Consider the following 10,764-nt stretch of genomic DNA (forward strand, 5'->3'; position numbering starts at 1 on the left):
TGTCGCGGCAGAGAAATAGCAACAATCCGTGTCGCGGTAGGAAACGGGGTATATGGTAGATGCGGATGTATATGGTAGGTGTATATGGCAGGTGTATATGGCGATGGCGGAAGTATATGGCAGGTGTATATGGCAGGTGTATATGGCGAGGGCGGCGGTGATCTGCGTATGGTGCGAGTGGCGGCGGCGTGACTAATATGACCAGAACTCGAAACTCTAAAGGAGCTAGATACTAAGACCAGCAACTCGACACGAAGATGCAGACACAAATTCAACTATGCAAAACAGCAAAGACAATGCAAAGACGTGGCAGGGGGGTTTATGGGATGATATGATCTAAACCCTAACTGTATTATTTTTTTGGCTTTTTCGTGGTTTATGGGTATGATGGCAGATGCAATCTACACTAGGAAAATAGTAAAATCTCACCGAGCAACCTGAAATCTGATACCACTTGATAGGGCAAAGGTGGCCGATCTTTCGATGAGAGTATGATAGCGTCGATTTGTTGGTGGAGTTCGTGCTTGATGATCCGACTACACGTGCAAAGCTCGTGCGCCAATGCAATCGCTAGGACAATCTCCGGGAGTTACTGATCTTGCGGAAGCACGATCAGCCTGACCAGCGAGGGTCTTAATTCCTACCTGAAATCGAGAACAAGTAAGAACTAATAATGCAATCATAATTATTGCGGATATAGATGAAAGCTTTATTGAAAAGGTGGGATTCCGAATAGTCGGTCTTGTTCTGGGCGTTGGCCTCAAAAGAAGTACACGAGAGTTGCAGCAATGTCTAACTTTTAGTCTAATCAAAATCCGAGTCTAAACGTGACGGCTATGGGAGTATTTAAAGGAGGAAAAGGTGGGGTTTCGACCAGCCATACGTATGGTGGCCGAACCAAACCCTAGAAGGCCTTTCCCCCTTCAATATGGACTCTAAAAGTGGCTGACTTAATTCCTGCGAAAATTACATGGGCCTGGCCCAAAACTAATGATGTCGCAGCATCATGTACTCATATGGACGAAATTATGAAGTGGAAAACTCTATATTTCGTCCATGTCTTCATCTCCAATTATGGTAGCTTCAAAGTTCTGAAATCTCCAGTCGGGGCGTCCTCTTCAATCCTCACATGTTTGCTGCCATCTTCTCCATGCGTGATCATGCTCCAATGCTTGTCCTCCTCATCCATGCTAGGTCCATCATTCCTAAGAGTAACAAACACATCTGATTTAGGCAGCATCATATTCTCATGTATGTGAGGAATAGTTCCAAGAAACGAAAGTACCTGATAGTTAAGTTGTTTGGCACGAGCTCGAGTGATTGGTCCTTGTATTTGTGTGGCTGTAGGTACAACGGTTGTATCAATAGATGTGATGTCCTCATCATAGAAGAAGACCTCTCTCAGCGGTGCTAGTCTGAAGTGTGGAATGATCGATCGTCCCCCGCACAGGAGGGGTAGTGCAGCTTATATAGATGCTGGCAATATTACAAAGAAGTCGCTATGACCTACTGGCCGGCTCCTCCGGCTCCGGCTCTCCCGCTCCTTCCCGAGGCGCTGGCGTCACCGGCCGTTAGGACCTGTCCGTCCTTCCTGTCGAGGCCGGTGGAGACAAGACGTGCCGAGCGACGTGGGCGAGCCGTCCGATGTCTGCGCTCGCAGCCTGCGGCGCATGACGAAGCTAGGCCATGATGGCCTGTCCGACGTGGGGCACTGTTGCGCTATAGTGCCCCCCACTTTACGGAAGATGAGATCAGCGTGGACTTTCACACCCGGATGACCTTTCCGGAGCTTTCTCCTGCTAGGATCACCAGCCTCGAGCCGGTCAGGGGAGAGACAAACCAAGCCATACATGGCACATAGAAGCCGGCCCAGCCACAGCGCAGACGGCCGTGACTGGACCAGCGTAGACCTGGGGTCAGCCGGCTCGCAGGAGCAGCCGGCCTTTGCCGCGGGCTAGCCGGCCTCGAGCCAACTGTTCCCAGTCTCTTGCCATACCTGGGGTCTTCCCCGAACAATATTTCTAGAATATTGAAGAACTTTAAGGAATCATCACTTGAGACTTGCGAGATTCTTGTATACGAGAGTTGCTACTGAGCTCAAGAATGGAGAGACAATGTAACTAAGCAAGTATAGCTATTCACCAGTGAGTGTCAAACATGTTAGAGAGCTTATGAAGTTTTTTTTTATTGATGACATTTACACTCTTTGTTGATGCCAGTTGAGTTGATGTCTGCTTTACATCATGTTTTGCTGATGTATAATATTCAAATAGACAGCAATCCAGTAAAAATATGTGCGGGGTGTATTTCATTCCTTTCTAGAAAAGCAATCAGTATGAAAGCCTGTTGAATATGTGAAAGTTCAGAACTAGGCAACCCACGGTAAAGACACTAGCGAAGCCGTGAGATTTGGTAATGCAAAAGTTGCTATATAAGGGTCCTGTTGAAGTGGAATTACAAGTTGATAAAGTGAAGATATTCTTCTATTTTCACAGACAAGTTAACATTTTTAAGAACCTTTCCACTTTCATACTGGTTGACCTTTACAAGTCAATTTTTTTATTGCGGGACAAGTCTTCATATGTGTAAACTGTGACGAGAGGCATTGTAACTCTGGTCTCCAACAATTTCATTTTCAGTTTTGTGTGTTCTTTACAGCGTGCTTTTTCATGCTCCACATCTATACCAATGCATTGTAACTTAAAAAATTCAAATTTATTTGATCATATGTTTTTACAGCTTCTCCTTATTAAATAAAATTTCCACATTTCATCATAGTGGACGGGCGCAGCAAAGCGCACCTTAATGGTCTAGTTTGGTTGAAATCACTGAGAGCTAACCATTTCCCACCATCCGCTGGCTTGTGAGGAACCAACTCGGTGAAGAAGTCGTCTTCGCTGGTAGATGCGGTGGGTTCATAGACGGATGTGATTTTGAAGGAGGTTCTTGTAAGACTAATATAGATCGTGGCCGAGAGGCAGAACTTGGTGGCGCTAACGTTGGAAACCTGCACAGTTGCATCATCCCAAAGCATGAGGATGCCCCCTCGGGTGCTGGTCGCTGGCCTTTCAGCAAAACTCTGCAGTGTTCTTCAGGGTTGCGGTGCTCATGAATATTTGTCGAAGTAGTGATATATTACCTCCGTTTTAAATACTCCATATTTGTCTAAGTAGGAATATTTGTTGGAGTATAAATCTTTCTAGAAAGTTAGCAATAAGTAATAATGCATCCATACTCTACAATTTCATTTCCTGAAATGGCCTTTGCGATCACACACTCATGATCGCATCTACTGGATCCAAAAAATAATTTAGTGGGTCAGTGGGTCGATGCAAACCCAGTATCGCTATCATGCGTGTTCCTAGTATTACGTATACCTAGTGGAAGCGTGACGTCATTAATAATGTGGAATATGGTGGAGTTCATAATTGCTTGTTGACCGATGTATGCTTATTTGAACCCAACAAGAGCTAAGAGTTGCAAAGTCCTGGTAACAAAGGTAAGATCTGCAGCCGGCGATTCATTCATCACTGCAAGAAATGTGCATACACCGGAAGCTTATGAACATAATATAGCTTTTCTTCGCTTTCCCTTTTTCCTAATTGCTCCGTCAGTACTAATACATTATACATTTAATTTAACTCTCTTCTACAGGAGATCCACTTCACTGTTTTCTTCAGCCAACAAGAAACACATGCTGCTGCTCTCCCTGACCAAGCACCCGGTGCAGTCTTGATGATGCGTTTCTTCTTTGCTCCTGTGGCAAGAAACAGGGGATTGGGAACACGGAAAATGTTAGGGCTTGTTCACTGCGAACTGTTAAAATTCAGATGGCCGGCGGAAACACACCTGGAGCAGCTGGAGCCGGTACTGCATCTGCCCGTGCTGGACGGCAGAGATGAGCCGCATGACGACGTAGAACGGCAACAAGATCCCACTAGCCCTGAGCAAGTATACCTTCGAAGCCAAGGAAACGAGTGTCATCTTCTCAATCATGGACCCCTTAATTTTCGAGCGGCATGATATGAATCACGGATAGAACTCACCGTCAGTAGGCTGAAAGACTGATCTGCGGCTCTGACGGTTTCCATGGCGACGAGATGCCTCAGCAGCAACACAACAGTGAACTGCATGCATGGAAATTCAGAATGCAATGTGACCACTCTCATATCTGAAGGTGAGAATGCGATTGGTTCAAGTCTGGTTCAGGGATGTTACCGTCACCGTCAACGAGCGGCACCAGGAAGCGTTTCTGCCGGCGGCACGCGCGCACTCGGCGTAGGCCGGGTCGCTGGCCACCACGTCAGGTCCGAGCAACAGCGCGTCCTCTGCCTCTTGGTAGTCCGCCATAGGGACCTCCAGGCTCCCTCTGCACCACGAGCAGCAGGCATATATATATGGTTAGTCGTGACATCCAATACATTTGACCATGACGCGCATTTCAGATTGCATTATTAGAGGCTGTGCTGCAGAGTAGTAGCAAGGACCAGGACACTGTTTGACTAATTTGCAAGAATGTGGTGGTTCAGGAGTGCAGGACACGGCAGTACAGATGTGCAATGCGAGAAGGCATCTTATCTGGCATCTCATGATCATGGATAGAGGGAATAACTAGGACATGGTGGTTGGTACATGGCTAACGAAACAGCTACGCTGAACCCACCTAACTGTCAGCCATCCTATTCGTATCCATGCTTGATCATCTCTAGCTAGTACGAGTGCTTTTCTTTTCAGCGGTGCTAAAGAAACAGGATACTGCAGAGAATGAGTCTGACAGCCGTCGCAGCATGTCTCGGTTTGTGTACATTGCGGCGCACTATATTCTAAATCCAGGAAACCAGGTGGATCGGTATTGAATGTTTGTTGTGTATTCTCTTGTCTGGATGGTGAAGACAGTTGCATGACAGTAGACATGGATTACTACTGTATAGCTAGCCTCTTTCCGCGTACTAGCACCTATTCCGTTACCAATGATAGAGATAGAGGGATAGAAAGAGGGATAGAGCGGGAGGGGCGGCACCTGATGGTGACTGCGACGTGACGTTTCTTGGGAGGAGCGGTGTAGCCAGGCTCGTAATTCTGACAGCAAAAACATGCATGATGTTAAACAAGAGCCAAGAGTACCATGAATTACTCAAGCACTGATATAATAGGTTCAATTCCTGGTGAAGAAGATGATTAAAGAGCGTTGATCGATCTATAGCCGGGGCGGGGGGATTCTCATGGATAAAACAGTAGGAAACGGTGATCAAGCAAGAGAACTGAAGGCCGAGAGCGATCGAGGTAGCTCCGATGCAAACCTTGAGGCAAATCTCGCAGAGGGTGCTGCCCTTCTCATCGCACCACCTCTGCACGCATCCCCTGTGGGCATACTGTACAAGAGAAGATGAATAAACAGCACCGATCAGGAGGTGCAGAAGAAGAATACCCAATGAATGGACCGGAACAGCAGCTAAGAAAGAAGAAGAAACCTTGAGGGAGCCAGAGCATGCGCATGGCGACTCCATGGAGGTCACGGAGCCCTCATCCTCCTCCTCGTGGCAAATCCTGCACTGCCTCAGCGAGCAAGAACACCACGGCTCGCCATCTTGCTCCATCCTCCTCCGATCTCTTAGTTTCCCGGGCCTTCAATCCGTTTCTCTCTATCTCTCTGCTCGGCAATTGGCTTCTCTCTCGCTGTCTATGTCTCTGTTTTTCGCCCCTGCCCTGAATGGCCATGGCTTTAAATAACTCCGAGGAAGAGGAGGAGAAACCGAAAGGAGCCACGGCGATGACTGATGAGGAAGGTGGAAATCCAAATGCGCGACATGTGGGCCCGAACGCTCTAGGAACGGCCACGACACTTCCCAGTGAGTTCTGGTCCTCCCCAAACCCCAACGAGTCTGACTTCTGCTATCCCCTGTGTTAGGAATTAATTAATAGGTTAATTAAAGGGATAATCCTCCCTCTTGTAATTATCTATGACGGTTGCTTCGCCAACAGTCGCGACCCTCCTCGCACCCTCTCGAACAGACGCGACTCTTACTCGTGTCCCTTCCCAGTGTATATATACTCAGAATCATCAATGGAAAGTAACAGTTGAATCATTTGCTCCATTCCTTTGTGTCTCTTCTATATACTCTAACACGTTATCAGCACATAGACTCTACCGAGAGCATTTGGCCTCCAATAGAGCATCCAGGCCGGCCACTACAGCGAGAAAAACATGACGAATGTCTCAGCGCTCCGGCCTCGACATGCACATCTCGTCCACGCCCTGGAAGGAAAATCAATTGACATAGATCAATTGAATGGAAGAACTGCAGCGGACAGCCGGAGACCATTCCCGCAGCCGTTCAGAGAAGAAATCACCGGATCAATGCATGCTAGACTCCTTTTGCTTTGTTCCTGTTTTGATTAAATAAATATCCTAATCAACTTTTGTTGGATTCCGCATGAATCAATCTGGAGCAAGATCTCTGGAACAGGACCAACGCACGGACAGAAGGTACCACTACATCGATCCGGCACTCGACAACTTCAGCACATGGACGATGTCGTCCATGAGGAACTCCTGGCGCGGAGGCCTTGCGTGGCGGAAGACGCGCTCCGGCCCGAACCAAAGGCGGCAGGCGCGCGGCAGCGGCGTCCTCCAGCGGATGACCCCGCGACTGCCTGCTCGGCGCTGAAGCGGACGACCAACCAGCGCTCGAGCCCGAGGCAACTAAAAGGCCGACGCGGGCGCTCGCGGTCTCCTAGCGACGGCGGCAGCCCCCAGCGGGAGCCCTCTGGCCCAACGCGGCGACCTCAGTCACGGCCCCTCCTGCGGTAGAGGTGGCTTCCTCGTGGTAGCGCCGTCGACCGCGGCCCAGCACGGACGCATCTCCCAGCGCGGAACAGCCGACGAAGGCGGCTTCAAGTGGCCCTGTCGCTGTTAACGGCGGGGCCTAACGGCCTGCGCGGCGCTGCTCTAACCTCGGGGCAGCAACGGTCAAGAGCAGAAGCTCGAGCGAGGCATGGCCGACGGCGACGCCTGTGCACGGCCGCGCTGGAAAACGGCGAAGGCAGTTATTTTCCAGGGGAATTGGTAACCGCATGAGGAGACAAGGATGAATCCTATCACTTTGGCGATTTTGCAAATCGGCCCGTGCTGTGTTACAATTCCATTCAAGCCCATAAATTATGGTTTTACTCAAGATCTTCAGATCTTGCGGTTTAGCCATCAGACTTGCGGAAAATAATAATGCCTCGTTGTTTAGCAATCTTGTTCTCAAGCTTGCAGTTTTCAGCAGTTCGATCATTAGGTTATTGTTATTTGCAAAGCTTGAGAGCAAATATACATGATAAACTATTAGATCCTGCTGAATTGCATCATTTTACACATGTAAAATGGTGTTTGTATTACGTGGGTAATACTGTTGCAGAGCAATGTGTTGGCTCCATCATTCTTGTAGAATATGGAATTTGCTTGCAAATTTGGAAAACATCGGGTAGCAAAGTGTATGACACTTGCATAACTATGTCAAGTTTATACTTGTCAATTAGAAGGTAATTGATATGTGGCATCTACTACTTAACTGTAGATTATGCACCGTTACCTTAAGGTCTAAATTATGTCATTATGACATAATGACCCCTTCAATTTTGCACACAACTTATGGATTACATGATGGCAACGAATTTATTTCGTTCACAGCTGCAAGGTCTACACCACCATGTGGTGATTACCTTTAATGTGTTTTAGTTAACACAAGGTTGGAAAAGCTCCATAAGAGTGAGGTCTACACTACATAGTAGTGATTACCTCCGTGTGTTTTAAGAAAAACTGAAGGCACAATAGTTATGGCATGAGATCATAGCAACGGAATAATATTCGTTTAAAACTATGATGTCTACACATGTGATGACTACCTTCATGGTGTTTTTTCCAAATGTTTGATAACTTCATATCATTTGTCATTGGTTGCGACTTTAGTGTCACGTAGCCCATCAAATGTGGAACCAAGACATTGGCGACGATAACATCGCCATGTTATGCTATGAAGAGAATTATGCAAAATACTTGCATAATTTGGTGATTACCTTCCATGCAAACACAACTTATGAGACGCCATCATAGCTACGAATTAATTTTCAGGCACAACTGAGAGGTTTAACACCATTTTGTGGTGATTACCTTCATGTGTTATAAATAACATAAGGTTGTGGAGGCTATGATCGATGAGAATATCCATAAGAGTGAGGCACCACTAGGTGGCTGACTACCTCCATGTGTTTTAAGGAAATTATAGGTTTGTCCCCTTTTGAGGTGACTAACTTTAATTTAAAGATCTAAACCACATTGTGATGTTCTTGTGGAAGGCTTGACCTATGGGTCACTACGAATCACCATGGCCATGATTATGCTCAGCCATAGCATTTTCACCCTACTTAATTTACTGATGGTAAATTAATGCATGAATATTTCATGCATCATATGGCTAACCTTTCTCGAAAGGTAATGCGATGACATGACATTATGTGGGAGTAATCATTTAACATGGGTCCTGGACATTGATGATTTTCTCGACCCGTGGCCATGTCGCCACAAAAACTCCACATGTAGATAATGTCATGGCAACATAAGACATCATATATCCAGATCGTAAGGGTCATGAAGGCATGGCAGAGCACAAATTTGACAAACTAAGCTTTGCGACGATTGTGAATGCTATACGCATATGACAGCGGAATGCCACACCAGCAACATCTGGTTATTCTGTATTAACAATCCCTAGCATGCAAAGGACCTCAGGGAAAAAGGTTTGAAGCTCACTTCAACCTTCATCCAGACCGCACTAATAGAGATGGATGTTCGCGTCCTCTTCGACATTGCAACACCATGGCTCTCTACCGGTCACAGGACCCTATGGACATGGAGAACATTATCATTGAGTATGCCTCAACCGACATGTTTGGAGACTTTAACTAGTCCCATTATCTCCTTAGTGATTGATTTATTCATGTCTATTTCTGTTGTTGCAACAGAACATATATATTGTATTTCACAATATATTGTATTAGCACTCTGACATAAAAATAAGATTGAATGTCTTCTATATATTTGATAAAGATTTCCATGGCGAAATCTCTGCAATTTGATATATAGATTTCAAACGGGAGTCAATCCGATGGATGAGGAACAAGTATTTGAAAAGGTACCCTCTCTATTGTTTGGATTGTACTACACGTACATTCAACCCGTAGCACATGTTGCATATAAAGCAATTCCATTGGTCATGATTTGCATGAAGCTAAGTTTTCTCAATCATCAGATATGTAGCTCATTTTGAGGTTCTCATATACCTCAAGATCAAAGCTAGATCACTTAAGTCCCTCGATTAAAAGCATTTGAGGTGATATTTGTGGTCTCATCCAACCATTCTATGGACTAAAAATTGAATTATAATCAATTCAAATGGATAATGATGCAGAATTCTCTTCATGTGCCTCCAATAATTATTGCACGGCTTTCGAAGATTGAACTTCAGCACTTTATCACATATGTTCATACACAAAAGGTTGGTTGAATATCTAAGCAAGAGGACCAGGCTCCTTGCACGACCTTTGTTAATGAGTTGAAATTTTAACAACTTCACGTTGGAGTCATGCGGCTTTACACACCCTTGACTTACTAACTGCGCAGAACTTTCCCTCTGCAGTTGATACGTGGAAATCCTCCGAGCATTTCCTATCTGCGTAAGTTCGGAATCGCTTCACGCGTACCGATCTCACCACCTCAGCGTACATCATAGGCCCACAAATTAGGGATCTATGTGGGGTACTGATCTCCGTCGATCACTAAGTACCTTGAACTCCTCATAAGGGATCTGTTCATAGCCTCGTACGCTGATTGCAAATATTGAAGGATGGATATTTCCAGGCATTAGGGGGAGATTTCAAGTACCAAATAGAATGCCAGGAAATCATTTAGAACTCCACGTTCCTCTCCATATCCACGTACTCAAGAATCTGGACTATACGTCTACGATTCACAAATTTGCAACACTTTGCAAATAACATGCCAGATTTATTTACTGATTAAAAGGTGATATATAATCCTTTAATCCGGCTAGAATTGCGCCCGAAAGAGTGGAGGTACCAATAAAAACCACTCAACTCCGTATCTCTGAAAAGAGGAGGAGTAGTACGGTCTCTAACCAGGATCTAGCTTCCTACAAGCAACAAGGTAAAAACGAGGATAAATCCTCTGAATCAGTAAATACATATCAACCTAGCGTTGACTAACACCTTATGGGTAGTATACACCCAGTGGAAGGGAAACCTCCACAACCTAGCTTCAGCTTGCACACACTGGCTAGGACATCGGGACACCCGGACTCACGCGTATTGGGAAATCACGAAGAGTCATCATGGGTGCTTGAGATTTCCTCCAACTATATCGATTCTGGAGAATCATATGACTAAAGCCTACAAATGTCGACAATATTTCTCTTGTATGATTGCAAACATCCTTCACAATGATTCAGATCCAAAGACCATGGCCATGGCAGAGTGTAAACCACTTGCTTGGATTGAAACAATCAAAGGATGCAATCCAAGAAGAATTAGCCTCGCTCCTCAAATGAATTCCCTATGCGATTCAATACGTTCTCTTCCAGCAACGGAATGACATAACAAGGTGGTGAGAAAGCAAGGCTTGTAGCACAAGGTCGGATTTACGCAGAGATCTGAGACCTAATCTCCATATGCGAGTGAAATCCTATTTCCGATACATTATATCAT

At 45.7% G+C, this 10,764-nt stretch overlaps 1 protein-coding gene across 1 annotated transcript; it reads right to left on the reverse strand.

Annotated features, from left to right (window-relative positions):
- Window positions 1-3,491: 3,491 nt before the first annotated feature.
- LOC127323326 (uncharacterized) lies at window positions 3,492-5,767 on the reverse strand. Its single transcript, XM_051351486.2, has 7 exons — window positions 5,472-5,767; window positions 5,301-5,372; window positions 5,021-5,079; window positions 4,219-4,369; window positions 4,047-4,127; window positions 3,850-3,957; window positions 3,492-3,757 (listed from the first exon to the last, which is right to left on the reverse strand). Exons 1-7 carry the CDS (start codon window positions 5,595-5,597, stop codon window positions 3,677-3,679), a joined length of 678 nt encoding a protein of 225 aa, XP_051207446.1. The 5' UTR covers window positions 5,598-5,767; the 3' UTR covers window positions 3,492-3,676.
- Window positions 5,768-10,764: the final 4,997 nt, after the last annotated feature.

Source organism: Lolium perenne, chromosome 2 (assembly GCF_019359855.2).
Source record: "Lolium perenne isolate Kyuss_39 chromosome 2, Kyuss_2.0, whole genome shotgun sequence".
In the NCBI taxonomy this organism is placed as follows: domain Eukaryota; kingdom Viridiplantae; phylum Streptophyta; class Magnoliopsida; order Poales; family Poaceae; genus Lolium; species Lolium perenne.

Coding starts and splice junctions, on each gene's coding strand:
- LOC127323326 (XM_051351486.2), bottom strand. CDS start 5,597: ATGGAGCAAGATGGCGAGCCGTGGTGTTCTTGCTCGCTGAGGCAGTGC. Junction 5,080..5,300: donor TCTGCGAGATTTGCCTCAAG/GTTTGCATCGGA, acceptor TTTTGCTGTCAG/AATTACGAGCCTGGCTACAC. Junction 4,370..5,020: donor CACGTCGCAGTCACCATCAG/GTGCCGCCCCTC, acceptor CTCGTGGTGCAG/AGGGAGCCTGGAGGTCCCTA.